We start from the raw sequence: 20,493 nt of genomic DNA on the forward strand, positions 1-20,493 counted from the left end.
ACCAAGGAGCCTTCCAGGATCCACTGCCTCGGAGCGGCCGTAGCGGCGCAATCCGGTTAAGAGACTTCGTCGCTGCCAAATCCCAGGCAGCAACCAGGGTCTCCGCCGGACTGCGGGCGAGAGTATCAGGAATAACCCCAAGCTCCGTCTGGAACCCCAAAGGGTCCATAAGTCGCCTGGGGCGGAACCACCTGGTCGGTTCCTCCTCCCTACAGTGGGGGTTTGGTCTCCAAAAGTCAAGCCTCAATAGGTAGTGGTCTGACCATGACAGGGGCAAGGTCTCGCTACCCCTCAGACCAAGATCACAATTCCACTGCTCCGAGAGGAATACGAGGTCAAGCGTGTGACCCGCTGAGTGGGTTGGTCTATGTCAGGGTTTCAAATAGCATCCAAAAGTAAATCAGAGTCCAAGGCAAAGTATTTCTCAAAATTCCAATTTATTAAGAGACTCATGTTGGCACATCTGGGAAAACCCAAATCTGAAAGCTTCCCAGTTTTCCCAACCTAGTTGAAAGTTCAAGATCTTGCCCTCACACCCACATGTCCATCACATGGTCCAATCTCTCACTGCCATACTGGCAGTTCCACCCGTCCAATTCTGGTCTCTGCAAAAGTGCAGAGACAAAAGATAACCTTGGCTTTCTAGAAGCCAAGGTTATCTTGGCTTCCTGGGTGGGACCTTGCTGTTAGTGGTAGCTTAATAGAGCTGCCCCCGGGTTTCTGGTGGTGTTATCTGCCTAGACATCTGGTAGATACCTCATTCTTCAGGCAAAGAAGAGTGAGAGAGAGATCCAGCTGGTAAGAGCTTTTCCTTTGAAGTTCGCAGCCAAAAAAGAGAAGGGGGGCCAGCTGAGGCTGAATCATATCTCTGTGCCGGAAATCCCTAGCTGTTTTTATCACGACTCAAAGTAAGGCACCTCCACTTAGGACAATATTTGAACTATTTATCTGAAATTAATACAAGCAGAGTCCGTATCTGAGAACCTTATCTGCTTTTTTTTAAAAAAATCCTAGCTTCATTTTTTACAAGAGCTTCCTTTGTGTACTTGGTTTTTTTTTCCTTAAAAAATAAACTCCTAAAATGGTGATTGTGCATTCTCCGTAACAATGCCACATTCCTAATTCTTCTGCAAAGAACAGTGATAAAAAAGATCAAAGGAACAGCCAGCCAGCAGTTTCTTACTAATTAGTTTCACTTCTCTGAAGAGTTTACAAGACTTTTTTTCTTATCAACTTTGTTAATATATATTTCTGATACAGAGAAGTCAAAATAGCGCTGAATATGCCGAGCTGCTTCGTTACAAGGTCTTTTTTGAAATCCTTTGAAAAACTCTAAAGAGCTAATAAAGTGGGGACTTAATACCTTTTTTTTTTCGTAAGCTGGATAGTGTGCTAGTAGAGCTTGATTAATTGCTTGGAGATAAGACTAATAATGGCATCAAAATTAAATCCGAGGGGAAACTTCCTCCCCCTCCTAGAAGCACATCCCTGATACCTGGCACAAAGTTGCCCCCTACTGGAGATGTGCTAATGAAAGAACTTTTTTTGGAAATCTTCAGACAATTCAAAAAGGAGATAAGGGACGATTTGAAAAAGTTTAAGATGGCTTTATATGATAAACTTGATACTAGGATTGCCAAAATAAATGATGATATGCTGGGACTTGTGACTGTATTGACAGAACATGTTTCTGGAATTGAAGATAACCTAGAGGTTTTTAATGAAGCTAATACCAATTTGACATCCAAAACAGAGGTGGTGCAACAAAAAGTTGAAAATGCTGAAAAACAAATTATTATGATACAGTACAGGCAGATGGAGCTCTCATTAAGAGTCAGGGGGTTGCATGAGGATAAACAGGAGAACTTGAAACAGATTTTTTCAGAGGCTTTTGACCATCTGGTGGGAAGACTGGGGTCCAACTTTGACTGGCAGATTGATAAAATTTATCATGTTAACTCTTGGGGGGCAAAGCAGAAGCAACTCCCCCGAGATGTAGTCATATACTTAGCCACAAGAGAGCTCAGAAATATGATATTACAAGAGTCCTATAACACCAGGCTTCAAATTGGCGGTCAGGATTTGATTGTCTTGAAAGAAATACCACCTCAAATGCTAAGAGCCAGGAGAGACTATGCTTTTTTAGTGGAAGAGCTCAGAAACCGTCAGATACAGTATAGATGGGATGTGCCATTTGGTATTACAATTACATTTGACAAGCAAAGATATTGTCTCAACTCTGTATGGAAAGCTTGAGATTTCTATCACAATATTCTGAAGGTGGGACAACTTGCATCATCTGGATCTGGAGAAAGACCATGAGAAGGACAAGATAGACATCAAACCACACAACTACCAGACAAGACGCACCATTTCCCCCTCCCGGAAGGGCAAGGTGTCATGGAACAAAGACCTAGCCGTATGACTACCAGACGAATGGAAAAACAAGCTACAATGCAATAACCTCAACAATCACCGGCCATTGATCAAGGAGTTACAGCAACAAGCTCAGAAGCCATGGGAGGAGCTAGGCCAAAGGTTAAACAGGCCATGCAGGAGGCTCTAAAAAAGCTTCAGGCAACCAAAAATGACAACTAAGATTTTGACATGGAATGTCAATGGACTGAACTCTCCACAGAAGAGAAAGAAAATATTTCACTATCTTAAACAGTTCAAGAATGATATATTTTGTCTGCAAGAAACTCATATCAAATCAACTGATCAAAAATATTTGTTTAACCCCAAACTTGGTCAACATTTTGTGACCTCTGCTACAGAAAAGAAAAATGGTATAGTTGTATACTTAAGAAAAGACATTAAGGCTGAACTAATTGAAGCAGATCCCTTTGGAAGATATATCACGCTAGACTTAATCTTAGAAGGGAAAAAGACATTACTTTTGGGAATTTATGCTCCTAATCAACAGCAAGACAGATTCTATAGAAATCTTCATGCTAAATTAGTACAGTGGGACTTTAAGTCTTGTATACTATTGGGTGACTGGAACGGCGTGATTGACACTAAAAGAGATAAGAAGACCTCTCGCCCAAATACTAAAATCCGAGCTAAGTTACCCAAACCTTTTTTTGACATGATGGATGACTTCGAATTGAGAGATGTTTGGCGAGAAAGAAATGCAGAGGAATATGACTTCACCTTCTTTTCTGATTGAAATCAATCCCTTTCAAGGATTGATTTTATACTAATCACTAATGATTTACTTTCTAGGGTGAAGAAGACAAAGATTGCAGTGAGGGTCCTTTCAGATCATAATCTAGTTTGGATGGAATTGGGAAGGGTAGTGCAGGCAAGAAGGTCTTGGAGGCTGAATGAAAAGTTATTCAGATATGAAAAGTACATTAATGATTGTAAAAAATTGTTATCTGAATACTTTGTTCTGAATATGAATAAGGGTACACCTATGGAATTTGTATGGGATGTAAGCAAAGCGTATATGAGAGGAGTACTGATGAATATAAACAAAATACATAGACATAAACAAGGGCAAAAATGAAAAGAATTGGAAGAGGAAATTAAAGGGAAAGAGTTGGAGTTAACATTGAATCCAGGCGATACAAAGGTTAAGGAAGCAATCACCATATTAAAATCCCAATTTGATATGTTGATCTCTGACCAGGTAGCCACTAGTTTATTATATGCAAAACACAATACTTTTTGTAAACCAGGCACCTGGTTAGCTTATCAGATTAGGGAAAAAAAGGAAAATTCAAAATGTAACCAAATTGAGTTATAGAGGGAAGGAGCTGTTTCAATAGGAGGAGATTCAAAAGGCATTTCGGGAAATTTTTACAGAATTGTATAAAGGGGACAAAATTAAGGGTTTAGATATAGACAAATACTTAGATAAAGAGAAAATAGCCCTAGTTAGAGAAGAGTACAGGCAAAAGTTGAACCAACCAATAACCTCAGGGGAAATCTTGCAGGTAATCAAACAACTAAAGTTAGGGAAAGTGCCAGGCACAGATGGCTTGACAGTGGTTTACTATAAAAACTTACCGTTAGAAATGGTAGAACCTCTTAGAGAACTATTTAATAAAATTCAAACGGAAGGTAAAGTGCCCCCATCTTGGAAGACAGTGTTTATATCTTTGATACCCAAAGAAGATCAAGATACTATCCAACCAAAAAATTATAGCCCTTTCTCATTACTTAATGTAGATTATAATTTTTTTACTAAAATACTAGCAAATAGGTTAATGCTGGTTATTCAACAATTGATACACACTGACCAAACAGGTTTTATACAGGGGAGACAGATGAAGAGTAATGTTAGACTAATCATTAATGCATTAGAATATTTGGGAAAGAACAACCAAATCCCTGCTGCGTTCATATTCCTGGATGCTGAGAAGGCCTTCGATCGAGTTAATGGGCAATTTCTGTTGAAGATATTGCAAAAAATGCAGATAGGAGATAATTTTTTACAGTCAATTAAAGCAATATACCAACAGCAAACAGCTCAAATCATAGTCAACGGAAGTTTAACAGACCCTTTTCAAATCGGAAAAGGTACAAGACAGGGCTGTCCTTTGTCCCCACTATTGTTCATTATAACTTTGGAAGTATTGTTGAATAAAATATGGGGCTTGAATGGTCTAAAAGGGATCAAGATTAGGCAGCAAGAATACAGAGTCTGCGCTTTTGCGGATGATTTGGTCATAATATTGGAACAACCGCAGGAATCTAGTATGGTTTTAATGAACACGATTAATCAATATGGTCAAGTGTCTGGTTTTAAAATAAATTTAGGAAAAACCAAAATATTAGCTATAAATATGAATACTAAACAAAAGGAAGAACTAGGAGGGATGCTAGGATGTGAGGTAGTTAAAATGTCAAATATCTTGGGGTCAATATTTTAGCCTCAAACGGGAAATTATATAAGCATAATTATGAACCATTTTGGCGGAGTATACAGATAGAGATGAAAAATGGGAGAAATTGCACTTATCTTTGCTGGGTAGGATAGCGGCAGTGAAAATGAACATTTTACCAAAATTTTTATTTCTTTTTCAAATGCTACCTATACTTTAAAAAGATGTGAATCTTTTCGAATGGCAGAAGGATATCAACAAATTTGTATGGGCCGGAAAAAAGCCGAGGGTAAAGATGAAAATAATGCAAGATGTATGCGAGAAAGGAGGCTTGAAATTACCTAACCTAAAATTATATTATGATGCAGTGGCGCTATCCGCAATTAGTGATTGGACCCATTTAACCAATGATAGAATACTGAATATCAAGGGACATGATCTGGTATATGGTTGGCATGCTTACTTATTATTCAACAAAAAATTGGATAAGAATTTTAAAAGTCATATCTTAAGAAATGCTTTACTGCGTGTCTGGAAAAAATATCAATATAAATTAAATGATAAGCTACCCATGTGGGCAATTCCTAGACATGCAATTGAAAATATGGATATAGAACAAAAATACGATAGAACCACTTACAGACAACTTCTCACTTTGGAAAGCGGGGTTCTACAACTAAAATCTTTAGAGGTATTGAAAGAGGAGAAGATAGTTCAAACATGGTTCCAGTATGGCCAATTACAGGCCAGGTGGAAAATAGACCAAAAAACTGGTTTTATCCAAGTTGAGGATAATTTGTTTAAACAAATAAGAGATCAAAGCTTAATGCATATAAAGAGGATATATAATGTACTAATACAGATGGATTCGGAAATGGAATTGGTTAAAGATTGTATGATAAAGTGGGCTCAGAATATTGAAGAACCAATAATGTTGGACACGTGGGAAAGAATATGGGTAAGAAATGTGAAATTTACACAAGCACAAAACCTGAGAGAAAATTTTTATAAGATGTTTTATAGATGGCATTTAGATCCTAAAAAGCTGGCTTCTATGTTTCCGAATGTACAGCCTAAATGTTGGAGATGTGGTTCTCTCGATGCTACATATTTTCATATATGGTGGACTTGTCAAAAGATTAAGTCATTTTGGATAAAAATGTGGTGGATCATGCAAAATATCTTTAAAAGAAGGATAAAGTTTACTCCTCAGTTATTTTTACTAGGTATATGTACTGACTTTACAGCGGTAGAGACCAACTTGGTTCTAATAACGGCAGCAAGACTGTTGGTGGTGCCATACTGGAAGAAGCAAGACTTGCCTACAACTCAAGAATGGACATTGAAAGTTACAAACCTAGCCGAGATGGCTAAACTATTGACATATCTTAAAGACCACTCAAATGAGAGATACAAACGAGACTGGAAAAAATGGATTGACTATACACAAAACAAATATGGGACTAAGAAATTCCAGATAGCCTATGCTTAAGATTAGGAATAATCTAAACTGCTCAAAGTTTGTGCAACAGGAAGAAGCTGAGTTCAACACAGGGATGTTATTGACTTTCTTTTTTAATTTCCTTTGTCTTAATATATTTTAGACTGTGTTTGTTAAAAATCTACACCGTGTACGGGCTCTGGGAAGTCGGGGGGGAAGGGAGGTGGGGATCTTAGGGGGGAGGGGGGATATATAGTATGTGTTAGATTTTAAAGTAACGCGATTGCACTTGTATACTGTTGCTCTTTAATTCCAGTGTAAAAATAGGACAAGCTGAATATATTAATAGACAGTAGAAATACACCGAAGGGAGGAGTAGAGGGATAGAAGAAAGAGGGGTAGAGAGGGTGGGAGAGAGGATTGGAGGGAGGGTGAGAAGGAAGGGAGGGAGTGTATCGGGAGAGAGGTGTGGTAGAGGGGGAGGAGAAGTAGGGTAGAGGGGAATGATGGAGGGAAGATGGAAAGTTGAAGGGGGGCGAAAGAAAGGGTGTATGGAGAGTCGAAGAGGTATATTGGGTTTCTATTTTGGGGGGTATTATTGACAAGAGGAATGGCTGTGTTTATTGTTTAATGTTATATGGCCCCAGTTCTGCACAGTATATATGTGACTGTACGAAAATGAAAATGGAAAATAAAAACACATTTACGTCAAAAAAAAAATAGAAAGAATTTTGTTGCGGCTACATAGCATGTGACTCCTTACAATCCCCCCTCCCATTTTCCCACAATAGAAAATGCATATAAGAATAATAGAAAGTGTGGCAAGCCAAAGACACAAAAGAAAAGATGGCTGCAGGCCTGACAATTCATTAGAAATGGGGATATGATTAAACATAATTTTATAAAACTGGATTAACATGCAGCAACCATCCTTGATAAACAAGATCCTGATATTTATGTATATTTTGGATCTCAGATGAACAACCAACAATAAATATCTTTGGAGATTCCTAGTCATCCAGGTCATGGTTGTCCCAAAGATGATTTTTGAAAAGGCAACTGGACTTTCTTGTTTTTTCCTTGAATATGTTTTGCTTCTCATCGAAGAAACTTCTTCAGTTCTGAATCTTACCAAGAAGATTCTTGGTAAGATTCTTATATGAGAAGTAAAATGCCTTTGAGCAAAACCAAATAAATTTCAGTTGCTTTTGAAAAGTCACCTTTGGGACAACCGAACAATAAAAAAACCAGCACTCAGGAAATATGGTATGTTGTAGACTAAAATTTGGTAAGGGAGCAATGAAAGTTTCAGAGAAGACATTCAAGTGTCCTTGTATGACATTACACATGAAGATAAGGATTCAATGGAACAACACACAACCTACTGAAACAGAGCCATGGAAATTGTGACAGTCGCAGGCAAAAATCACCATTTTTCTATTCTTTGCTTATCAGTTCTTTATTTTCTACTCTGGTTTGTGGCTTTGGGATTCCCTGCAGAAAAAAAGATTGCTGCATTCACTCATAAGTGAAATTTTTGATTTGAGAACCACTTTTAGATTTGGTAGTCAATTTGGTCTAGTGATTTAGGCATCAGGTTAGAAAGTGGAAGGTGATGAGTTCAAGTCCCACCTTAGCCATGAAAACCCTCTGGGTAACACTTTCTTGTTTTTGTGAGGAAAATAGTAATAACAGAGTTGGAAAGACCTTGGAGGTCTTATAGTCCCACCACAAAACCCCACACCATTTCAGACAAAAGGTTGTCCAATCTCTTCTTGAATGATGGAGCACCCACAACTTCTGGAGGCAAGTTGTTCCACTGATTAATTGTTCCCACTGTCAGGAAATTTCTCCTTAGTTCTAGGTTCAGACACTGCTTTCTTTCTTTCTTTCTTTTGCTTAAAGATGTTTCACTGGTTAATTCTCACATTCCATCAGAAAATTTCTCCTTAGTTCTAGGTTGCTTTTCTCCTTGATTATTTTCCATCCATTGCTTCTTATTCTGCCTTCAACTGCTTTGGAGAATAGATTAAACCCCCAACTCTTCTTTGTAACAGCCCCTTAGATATTGAAACCCTGCTATAATAGATAAATAATATCTATTGTATCCTATCCTATTATATCTATCATATCATATTATACCATATCATATATCACATCACATCTATCATATACTACCATAGGAGAAGGAAGGTGTTTTAGATATCATCTCTCCCTTCAGTTATTTTTAAGAAATAATGCAAATAAAATAAGTAAATAAATAACTAAAGATTTGGAGGGGTAGATTATTAAACTCAAGGCAATGGCTAATGTAACTTCTGAAATATCTGTAATAATATTGTTATTGTTTCATTCTTCAACATTCTTTGATTGAAAATGCGGATAAAACATCCAAAGAAATTATTGGCTTATTTATCCTGTAAAAAATATTTCCTCTTCTCTACTAAACAATGCAGTTCATTTTATATGGAAAATGGGGGCCCTGCTCCATTGTAAGGAATGAACATGCATTTCAATATTTGAGGGTATTTTTTAATTGCCAATGTCCCTTAGATTACTTTCATTGTTCATTGGGGAAAAAAAGTTGAACCTTCAGCTGAACTCCTTATTCTCTCAGCAAAAACAAAATAATTATTTCCTACAGGAATCACTGTATTTCATTTAACTAGCCCAAAACCTCAAGGATTGTACATAAAGGTATTTAAATTCAGCAACACATAAGGTATCTATTTGGTTATAAAGTAACTCTTGAACCCCAGGGAGTTTGGCACAAAGGGATAATAATGGCTCCATCAGATTCATTGCTACATGTCTCCTTCATACTTTCTTCTTTTCCAGAACATCTGTTCAATCCTAGTGATAGTCAGTATACAGATTTGCTACACACATGGAACTTCAGATAGAAAATGATGGGATTTCTGATTAGGTGCATTGTCAGATATAAACCTTGGCTCAATCATTGAAAGAACCACTGAAACACAAACTTCCTTATGGACAGGAGGCACAAATATTTTCCCTATGACAAATGCCTGAAGATGTTGTTCCTTCTGATTCTCTGGGTGCAGAAAGCAGTTACTCTGAGCTGCCCTGCGAGCGATGCTTTCCCTGTTCCCCATGAGTGGTACCAGCCTGGTGACCTCATCGTAGGTGGGATGGTGTCTCAGATAATTCGCCACTTTTTTGAAATTGAATTTAAGGAACATCCTTCTCTAAAACCTTATGATTTACCACTGTAAGATTTTTTTTCTTTTCATTCATTTTCTAATCTTAGCCAGATCTCCCAAAATTGCTTTTATGACTAAACCTCTTTGAGAAGAATAGAATAGAATAGAACAGAATAGAATAAAACAGTGAATTAGAATGGAATGGAATGGAATGGAATAGAATAGAATAGAATAGAATTCTTTATTGGCCAAGTGTGATTGGACACACAAGGAATTTATCTTTGGTGCATTTGCTCTCAGTGTACATAAGGAAAATAAAAATACATTCATCAAGAATAAAAAGATACAACACTTAGTGTTACTCAAGGTTACTGATAAGCTATCAAATCATACAAGGAAACAATAAAAACAATATAAATTGAAAGATACAACCAACATGGTTATAGTCATAAGTGGGGAGAGATAGATACTAGGAAGGAAGAGAAGAATAATAGTAATACATTCTTGGTAAATTATTGAAAGTGTTGTGGGAATTACTTGTTAAGCAGAGTGATGGCATTCAAAAAAAACCCTGTCTTTGTGTCTAGATGTTATGGTGTGCAATGCTTTATATTGTTGTTTGGAGGGTAGAAGTTGAAATAATTTATGTCCAGGATGCAAGGTGTCTGTAGATATTTTCAAAGCCCACTTTTTGACTCAACAATATACAGGTCCTCAAAGGAAGGCAGGTTGGTGGCAATTGTTTTTTTCTGCAGTTCTAATTATCTAAGTCTGTGTTTGTCTTGTTTGGTTGCAGAGTCAAACCAGACAGTTACGAGATACATATGACAGACTCAATAATTCCTCAGCAGTTGATAAATACATAAACATAAATGCATTGTTACTCTCAAAATAAGATAATTAAAATTATCCAGTCTGTGCAGTCACTCCCCGCATACTTTACATATATTAAAAGAGTGATACTTGCTGGTTCTGTTCTATTTTGTGCCAAACTGGTAGAAATAAATGAGAGAGCTTGGGGGGGGGGGGAATCAAGACTTTCTTCCTAAACTTATTTATTGCAAATCAGGGAAATATTTTACATTGTTGAAAACTATACAAATTATTTAGTGTTTTACCAAAAAAAACCTCATCTTCTCACTTATAACAGAGACAGGAATGGTGGTTACTCATGTATAAATGCTTTCAACATAAAATAATTGTCCACTTATTTTGCTCAATGCGGGTGTTTAAACTATTTGCAGTGTAATAACCAAATTCTACCAGCACGTCCTTGCCTTGGCCTTTGCTGTGAAGGAGATCAATGAGGACTCCCAGATCTTACCTAATATCACTCTCGGGTTCCATATCTATGACAGTTACAACAACCCAAGGATGACCTATCGTACCACTCTAGACCTGCTTTTCAAATCCCAGGAATTTGTCCCCAACTACAAATGTGATAGCCAGAAGAATCTCATGGCCATCATTGGAGGGTTAGGTCCTGATACATCATCCTTTATGGCAGAAAGTATAAATGTCTACAAAATTCCACAGGTAGTTTACGATGGAGTGAGAGAGAAAAACTGTTTTGTAATTAATAGTAGATACTAGTTGCATACCTTTCTGCAGGAATTCAATTAAACACACTTTTATCCCCCTTCTTTTGTTTTTCTGACAACTCAATAGACTGGCTCAAGGTAATCCAACTAAATCAAAATATTTTATTACAATCATACATGTGTTTTCACTGCCAGCCAGCAATAGGTCACAACTCTTCTTACTACGATTTGCTTGGTGTGTAATAGAAGTAGTTTAGTGTAAAACTCAACTGTTTTTCTTAGCCGTTGTTGAAGATTGTGCTGTAGGATTAGTTAGTATTTTGCCCTGCCTTTCTGCAGGACTTCAATTTTGCTCTCTTTGCTCTCCCTTCTGTGATTGGCTCAAAATAATCAGTCAAGAAAATTTAAATCTTTTATTACAATCATAGATTAGAAAATTAAAATTAAAATCACAAATTACAGTACATTAATCTTACTTGAAACACTGCAGTTTGATCACTATCTATGGGAAAATCTGGAGTTGTGTCAAGAGGAGGATAGAAAAGGCTGGCTATCACATAGGACATAGAATAATAGAGTTGGAAGGAGGCCTTCTAGTCCAAACCCCTCTTCAAGCAGGAAACCCTATACTATTACAGATAAATCACTGCCCAGTCTCTTTTTGAAAGCCTCCAGTGATGGAGCACCCACAACATCTGAAGACAAGTTGTTCCATTGGTTAATTGTTTTCACCGTTAGGAAATTTCTCCCTAGTTCTAGGTTGCTTCTTTCCTTGGCTAGTTTCCATCCATGGCTTCTCACGTTGCATTTTAGTGCTTTGGAAAATAGTGTAAACCCACCCACCCCTGTAGGAGTAGCCCAAATATTGGAACGCTGCTATCATGTCTCATGGTTTTAGGGAGGATCTCCTTTCAGCCACTTTCTGAAATCAAAGCTATCAGCATTTTCACTGCTGCCCTCAACTCAGCTCCAGATTCCACCAAGCTACCTGACAACAGGTGACAACTCCACTTGCTACGTCTTGGTTGGGTCTGAAAATAAGAACTGAATTTAAAACTCAACTGATTTGGCTGGAAATTGTTGAAGTATTGGGGCTACCTGGTACTTTTGAAGATCTCTATAATAATTGTAGTAAATGAAGAGCTGATTAATTCTACTCCTCCAAAAACTCATGGGCATAGTCTTCCACATATAATTATTTTATTTTATTTGCTGCAAATAAGGGAAGAAGGTAATCCAGTAAAACTAGTTCTTAAGAATCCTTTCCTTAGGCTGAGAAGAGCTCAAAAACTCAGATGGCTAGCAAATTTCCAGATGTTCTAAGGGGATGAACATACTGGAACTCTGTATTAGGAAACTGAGTGTGATTGTAATCTAGTTATATTTCAGATGAGAAAATATTGTGTCAATAAATTATAGTTGCTTCTCTTTTCCAGCAAATGTCATACTTTACATAGAATTGGACGAATGTTCAATGTATAGAAAGCTTCAATAAATGGCTAACTGGCAGTCAGATACTGAGCAAGTTTTCAGATGTTCTAAAGGAATGAACATACTGGACCTCTATATTAGGAAAGTGAGTGTGATCATAATCTCGTTATATTTCAGATGAGAAAATATTTCATCAAGGAATTTTGCTTGCTTCTCTTTTCCAGCAAATATCATAATCTACAAAGAATTGGACAAATGTTCAATGTAGGGAGAGCTTCATTGAGTTTCTATCCCACAGTCTTCTTCATATTTTCCCCATGATTTTCACAAATAATGAATTTCCCTTTTCCGTTCATTTAGTTGACTTATGGTTCCTTTGCCCAAGAAGACTTTCATATTACTGAGTTATTTCCACTTTATTGCATGGTCCCCAAAGAGGAGCATCAGTACACTGGACTTATACAACTTCTTCTCCATTTTGGATGGACGTGGATTGGACTCTTTGCTTTTGAAAATAAGGAAGAGTGTTTTTTGCAGAAACTGCAGCCGTTGCTTTCACAGAATGGGGTCTGTTTAGCTTTTACGCAAAACATTCCACAACACCTCCACTTAGAAGATTTGTCAGAATTGTTTGACTCAATCTCAATTATTTCTAATAAATTAATGGATCAAAAAGCAAATGTTTTTCTTGTCCATGGAGAATCCATCATAATCGTGTGGCTGAGAACTGTCATGTTTCTACGGGATCCTGAAAATAAAGAGAGTATGTTATTTAGAAAGGTTTGGATCCTGATGAATTCAATTGATTTCATTCTGACGGGAATTCAAAGGAGTTGGGATTTCCAGTTGTTCCATGGGGCTCTTTCCTTTACTGTTTATTCCAGGGATGTTTATGGGTTCAAAGAATTTCTTCAAGTCATCAAACCTTCAACCCACAAAGATGGATTTCTTCAAGAGGTTTGGGAGCAATTGTTCGATTGTTCATTTTCAAAGGCAGAATTATATTTATCTACGATTAGTGAAACCTGTACTGGAGAAGAGAAGTTGGAGACTCTACCTGGTCCTCTGTTTGAATTTCATATGACTGGCCAAAGCTACAGTATCTACAATGCTGTTTATGCAGTGGCACATTCTTTGCATCAGGCAGTGAGATCAAAATCCCAAACGAGAGAGATTCAAAGGGTTGAATTTACAAATCTGCTGCCTTGGCAGGTAATCTCAATAATTCACAATCTAATATAGCTTCTTTACCTTTAGCAATAGCAATAATAGTTAGACTTATATACTGCTTCATAGGGCTTTCAGCCCTCTCTAAGCGGTTTACAGAGTCAGCATATTGCCCCCAACAATCCGGGTCCTCATTTTACCCACCTCGGAAGGATGAAAGGCTGAGTCAACCTTGAGCTGGTGAGATTTGAACAGGCAAACTGCCGAACTGCAGTCAACTGAAGTAGCCTGCAGTGCTGCATTTAACCACTGCACCACCTCGGACCTTTGTCTATGGCTACAACTCAATAGAGAGACCAAGGCAACAAAGCTATTAGGTTTTTAAAAAAATAAGAGGATGAACTTAAACCAAGTCTTTCCTAATATCAGTATAGTCAAGGGGATTTACTGCATGCATCAATTTTCATTGAATAAATGCCTTTTCACCTCCACATAAAATTGTCATGTCTTGTGAATTTATCCAACCTGGTTCCAAGAAGAATTTAATTGCATTATGCCTGAAGGCACTCTTTCTACTTTTGTGCCCAAAAAACATTTCTGAAATGTAGACCTTTCACTTTTGTTATTAGCTTGTGAATATTCTCATCAGAGTGCAGTGGTTAGAAAGCAGTACTAATGGCTATTGTACTGGCTGCTAGTTGCCAGCAATTTGGCAGTAGGATGCCCACCAACTCAAGGAAGATCAGCCTTCCATCCTTCTGAGATCAGTAAAATGAGGAGACAGATTATTGGGGGCAATATGCTGACTCTGTAAACCACTTAGAGAGGATTGCAAAGTTCTGTGAAGCAGTATATAAATTTAAGTGCTATTGTTATCCAAAATTATCCTCAGCCAGTTCTCTAATCTACTTCTCCTTGGCTCATGAACATTTCAGAGTTGGGATGCAAAGCACTCACTCTCTATCAACGTTCAAGAGGAATGACCCAAATGTCAGTCCTTTTCAGCTGTGTCCTCCACCCTTTGTAAAAAACTCTACTGTATGTTTGAGAGGATCTCTCTGTCTCTCTTTGTCTCTCTCATTCTCTCATTCTCTCTCTCTCTTTTTCAAAACAATTGAGTCTCAGATGATAAAATCTGGATAAAGGAAATTTGTCAGGTCTCCGGATGTCAAAAACCTTTCTACTAACAAAGAACAATGTAGGATGTGTTTAGATCTGGTCCAATTTTGATTATTTAGTTGTTTAAAAAGTGAATATAAATCATATCTGAATCAAGTTGTATCATATCAATACCTTGGTTTGATTTTGATTTGTTAGCAGCTGTTGTTTCATCCCCCCCTCCGGAAATAACATTAAATTAATACTAGATCAGACCTGTGTCTTTCTTTGAAATATAGATTATTTGATACTTGTTAGAGCAACGGGAAGAATGTCGAAGTGAAAATTAAATATATTGGCCACTTCTTCATTATTCCAACTCTCTTTCATTCCCTTTTAAATAGCTCCATTCATTTCTTCAAGGCATTTCTTTTAACAATTCAGCCGGGGAGAGAATATTCCTGAATGAGAAAGGGGAAGCAACAGGTGGATTCGACATCACCAACTTGATCACTTTTCCAAATAGATCCTTTCAGAGAGTAAGAGTTGGAAAAATGGATCCTCATATTCCCAAAGGGAAGAAATTATTCATTAATGAAGAGGTGATTGTCTGGCACTCAGGTTTTAACCAGGTGTGGATTCATTGAATCATTGAATTCCTTGATGCATTATGATGCAATATTGAACATAGTTTCTTTAGAAATCTAGTTTGTGATTTTTGAAATGGCATATTCTGTACAAATATCATCAAATTGACAAAATGACATTACAATTTAAAAGACAGGTATTTACATTTGGATTGTATTTCCATTTGAAATCATAAGATATTATTCCCATAATATTGCAGTCACAGATATTTCTTCATTCACCTTGCCGTCTCCAAACGTGCCCTTTTCACATCCTTATAATGTCAACATTTTAATGGATAGTATAAATACGTGATGGCTTAGTGGTTAAAGACACTGAGCTTGTCAGCTGGATAGCCCACTTTGAGACCTGAGCACCATGCAATAGGGTGAGTTCCCTGTCCTGCCTCAGCTCCTTCCCACCTTGGAATTCAAAAGCATGCTAATGTGAGTAGATTTATAGGTACCACTTTTGTGGGAAAGTAACAGTGTTCCTGGTACCTTTGGCGAACTGCCCTGCTGGTCACATATTCATGGAAAATGTCTCTGGATAATGCTGGCTTCTTCAGCCAAGAAACGGAGTTGAGCATGGGCCCTAGAGCAGTAATGGTATCCTCTTTTCTTCACTATCAGTTCAGTAGCAGGAGCGCACATCTGGGCATGTGCAGGACCTTTTGCATATGTGCAGAAGGGCTGTGATGACATCTTGGTGGGTGGGCAGAGCTTTGCACCACCGCCACTACTGGTTCGCCTGTACCACTGCGAACCGGAAGAATACCACATCTCCCATTGAGTCAAACACAACTGGACATGGACACCTTTACCTTATTAATACACCTGGAGTAACCATTTATGAATTCAACCATCCTTCCTCCCACCATAAAGGAGAACAATACAAATTGATTATAAATTCCCCTTTGCAAAATCTTTTATGTTTATTACCAGGTTGTTCCATTTTCTCAGTGTAGTGACCATTGCTACCCTGGATACTGGAAGAAAAGTTTGGAAGGAAAACAATTCTGTTGCTACAACTGTGTTCCTTGTCCAGAAGGGAAGATTTCAAATGAAAAGGGTAGGTTATACATCCAGCAAGTGTTCATTAGATACCATGTTTCCCTAAAAGTAAGAGAGTCTTATTTTCTTTTGACCCCCAAAATAAGTGTTTGGCCTTATTTTCAGGGAGTCTTATTATTTTTGAGGTGCAGGAGGCAGCGAGTGTGGTCACCTCATGACTGCTGCTGTGTTGCAATATTTTTGGAGAGGGCTTATTTTTGGGAAGGGCTTATTTTAGTGCATGCGCTCAAGAGCTCAATTGGGCTTATTATCCAGGGAGGTCTTGTTTTCGGTAAAACAGGGTAGACTTAAGCAAACTGTAATACACTACTTTAGTTGCACCCACAAGCAATTCCATCAATTGACACATTGACCTACAACCAGCATACGAATCCCTTAGAATCCAAAACAACCACACAGCCAACCAGAGACAGCACTGACCTTCCAGCAACTCATGCCATTCCCCCCACACTCCCACTCACCAGCAGTTCACTTCTGAAAGAGCCTGATCTGAGCTAAACTCCTTATCACAAGACCAATCTCAAGACTCACAGATAACTCACAACTGATTCATCACAAGACCTGTCAGAAGACCCTCAGTTGACATACCCACACCTAAGCCCTTATAAACAGAACACTGACATCCCCTAAAATCTGCTGAAGATGTTATGTAGCTGTTCTGACCCCCACCTTGTTCGTTCAGAAACGACAGCCAAACAAAGCTCGCAAAGGAATGTTTTTATCAGTCCTGGCTCGGGCTGGCTGCAAGCCCAAAATAAACACAGATAAAAGGCTGTGGCAAAAGTTTTCATTGGAACTAATACAAAACAGAATTACATAAATCAAGACACTTATCCCAAATGCTTTTCTTAATGGTTACACACAAATGGAAAACGAACGTTGACTTCTGCAACTAGAGCATGGCACTATCAGTCTTTTATCCGCAGGAGGAGATCCTTAACGAGCCACAGCTGCTTGTTATCCTCTCCTGTGAACATCCTGAAACCACTCACAGGAGGTTTCTGTGTCAGAGTCTGATAGCAGCTCCAAAGGCTCCTAACGAGCCACAACAGTAGCCTGGTAATGAAACAATACAATACAATAGCAGAGATGGAAGGGACCTTGGAGGTCTTATAGTCTTATAGTCTCTGGAGAGCCAGAGATGGAGGACATCCCTCCATCCTGGTTCTCCTTGACCTCTCAGCGGCTTTCGATACCATCGACCATGGTATTCTTCTGCGACGACTGCGGGAGGTGGGAGTGGGAGGCACCGTGTTGCGGTGGTTCTCCTCCTACCTCTCGGACAGGTCGCAGTCGGTGTTAGTGGGGGGGCAGAGATCGACCCCTAGGCCCCTAACATATGGGGTGCCTCAGGGTTCGGTCTTATCCCCCCTACTATTCAACATCTACATGAAATCGCTGGGAGAGATCATTCGCAGGCACGGGATAAGATACCATCAATATGCGGACGATACCCAGTTGTATCTGTCCGCCCCGTGCCAACTCAATGAAGCGGCGGACGTGATGAACCGAGGCCTTGAGGCCGTTATGGACTGGATGAGGGCTAACAAGCTTGTACTCAACCCGGAAAAGACCGAGTGGCTGTTGTGCTTCCCTCCCAACAATTCGACCAGTACTCCATCGCTCAGGCTGGGGGGTCAAATTCTATACCCCTCAGAGAGGGTTCGCAACTTGGGAGTCCTCCTGGATCCACAGCTGTCCTTTGACCACCATCTGACGGCTGTGACAAGGGGGGCATTTGCCCAGGTCCGCCTGGTGCGCCAGTTGCGACCCTACCTGAATCGGGAGGCTCTCACAACAGTCACTCGGGCCCTTGTGACCTCTAGGCTGGAATACTGCAATGTGCTCTACATGGGGCTGCCCTTGAAGAGCATCCGGCGACTTCAGCTAGTCCAGAACGCGGCCGCGCGAGTGATTGTGGGTGCACCTCGGTTCACCCACATAACACCTATCCTCCGCGAGCTGCGCTGGCTACCTGTCGATCTCCGGGTGTGCTTCAAGGTGCTACTAGTCACCCATAAAGCCCTCCATGGTAGTGGATCTGCATACTTGAGAGACCGCCTTCTGCCAATTACCTCCCTGCGACCAATTAGATCTCACAGATTGGGCCTCCTCCGAGTTCCATCTGCCAGCCAGTGCCGGCTGGCAACTACAAGGAGGAGAGCCTTTTCAGTAGTAGCTCCGACCCTTTGGAATGATCTCCCTATGGAGATTCGTACTCTCACCACCGTCCAGGCATTCCGCATAGCCCTTAAGACCTGGCTAGCCCGTCAGGCCTGGGGACAAAGATAATTGCCCCTCCCGAATGATGAATGAATGTTGCTCATTATTTTACTCTGTTTGTCTACGTTATTGTTTGTATTTCCCTCCCTTGATTTTATGTAAGCCGCCCTGAGTCCCCTCAGGGAAAAGAGCGGCCTATAAATGTTAATAAACCTATAAACCTATAAACCTATAAACCTAACCCCCTGCCTAGGCAGGAAACCCTATACCGTTTGGTTACCAACCCACCAGGTCGGAGAACTACTTTAGTGTAGCAAATAGTTTTGTGACTTCTTCAAGGTCTCTCTATTCATCTCTATATTGTGAATCACAACCTGTTATTCGTCATATAAAGAGTGAAACTCATGCCCCCCCCTCACAGATTTCTTCTCTGTGTTTTGGAAAAATGGAAAAAGTCAAAATGGTCTAAATTTTAATAAATTTGAATAAGACAGGCATGCATTTCATAGAATAATGGCCCTTCCCATTGTGTTTCTTTTATGCTGATCCCAGAAGACACAATGGTGGGAAAACTGCATTTCGATAGAAACATGATCCAACTGGTAGCCAATAGGAAAACAAAAACTTGAGAGGGATATGGTTGGTACCCATAAAGAATATTATTTTCAATAATATGTAATGTATTAAAAAATGCCTTGACTTTTTTTTTTAGATATGGATGACTGTTTTCAATGTTCAGAAGATCAATATCCAAATGAAGAAAAGAATGGCTGTATACTGAAACTGCTGGTCTTTCTAACTTTTGAAGAAACCTTAGGAATTGCCTTATCCTCAGCAGTTCTTTGTTTCTTCTTCTTGACCTCTTGGGTACTTGGAACTTTTATTAAGCACAGGGATACTCCCATTGTGAGAGCCAACAACCAGTCCCTCACCTACACCCTGCTTGTTGCACTTCAGCTCTGTTTCCTCTCCTCTTTGCTCTTCCTAAGTCAACCTGGCAAAGTGACCTGCCTTCTCAGGCAACCAACTTTCGGCATCACCTTCTCAGTGGCCATTTCTTGTGTACTGGCTAAAACCATCACTGTGGTTGTGGCCTTCATGGCCACTAAACCAGGATCTCACCTGAGGAAATGGGTGGGGAAGAGATTGGCCTTTTCTATTGTCCTCTCATGCTCTCTCTTGCAAGTATTTCTTTGTATTCTTTGGTTGTTGACATCTCTCCCATTTCCTGAGTTGGACATGCACTCAGAGCTCCAAGAAATGATTTTACAATGCAATGAGGGGTCAGATTTCTTTTTCTACTGTGTCTTGGGCTACATGGGTATCTTGGCCATTGCCAGCTTCATTGTGGCTTTCCTTGCTCGTAAATTACCTGACAGCTTTAATGAAGCCAAGTTCATCACCTTCAGTATGTTGGCCTTCTGCAGTGTGTGGTTCTCCTTCTTTCCAGCCTATCTGAGCACAAAAGGAAAAGCCATGGTAGCTGTGGAGGTCTTCTCCATCCTGTCCTCCAGTGCTGCATTACTGGGATGCATATTCCTCCCAAAATGCTACATCATTGTTTTGCGGCCTGACCTTAACCACAGGGAGCAACTCATAAAGAGAAATTAACATTTTGTGTAATATTTCTGGCTTTGAGAAATTGTTGAGAAAAAAAAAAGAGAAATAATGTTTGCTATCTATAGGAGACATATTGAAATCATTACTTCTGACAACAGATGACTAATGGAGAAATTATCCTGATCACTAAGATTTATTATAGTTGCCAATTGGAAAAGAAATGGACATGCTGTGGCATTTGTAATCATTCTCCAAGATTCTTTAATTAAACACCTTCTGTCTCAAATTAAACACCTTCTGAAGGTGTTGTTAGGGATGTAATCTTAATCTTGT

At 39.2% G+C, this 20,493-nt stretch overlaps 2 protein-coding genes across 2 annotated transcripts in view; one reads left to right on the forward strand and one right to left on the reverse strand.

Moving 5' to 3' along the window:
* The window catches only part of LOC148046502 (vomeronasal type-2 receptor 26-like), a 24,743-nt gene extending 13,956 nt beyond the window's left edge, over nucleotides 1-10,787 (reverse strand). The window contains exon 1 of the mRNA XM_087714791.1: nucleotides 10,765-10,787. Coding sequence (XP_087570917.1) covers nucleotides 10,765-10,787 — 23 coding nt within the window. The remainder of the gene's footprint in view (nucleotides 1-10,764) is intronic.
* Nucleotides 10,692-20,211, forward strand: LOC148046503 (vomeronasal type-2 receptor 26-like). Its single transcript, XM_087712049.1, has 5 exons — nucleotides 10,692-10,976; nucleotides 12,773-13,624; nucleotides 15,082-15,309; nucleotides 16,249-16,375; nucleotides 19,313-20,211. The coding sequence occupies exons 1-5, from the start codon at nucleotides 10,815-10,817 to the stop codon at nucleotides 20,209-20,211; spliced, it is 2,268 nt and encodes a 755-aa protein (XP_087568175.1). The 5' UTR covers nucleotides 10,692-10,814.
* The last annotated feature ends 282 nt before the right edge of the window (nucleotides 20,212-20,493 follow it).

This window comes from Thamnophis sirtalis, unplaced genomic scaffold (assembly GCF_051295495.1).
Source record: "Thamnophis sirtalis isolate CommonGarterSnake01/CBP01778 unplaced genomic scaffold, rThaSir2_p1.2 scaffold_4, whole genome shotgun sequence".
NCBI lineage: Eukaryota > Metazoa > Chordata > Lepidosauria > Squamata > Natricidae > Thamnophis > Thamnophis sirtalis.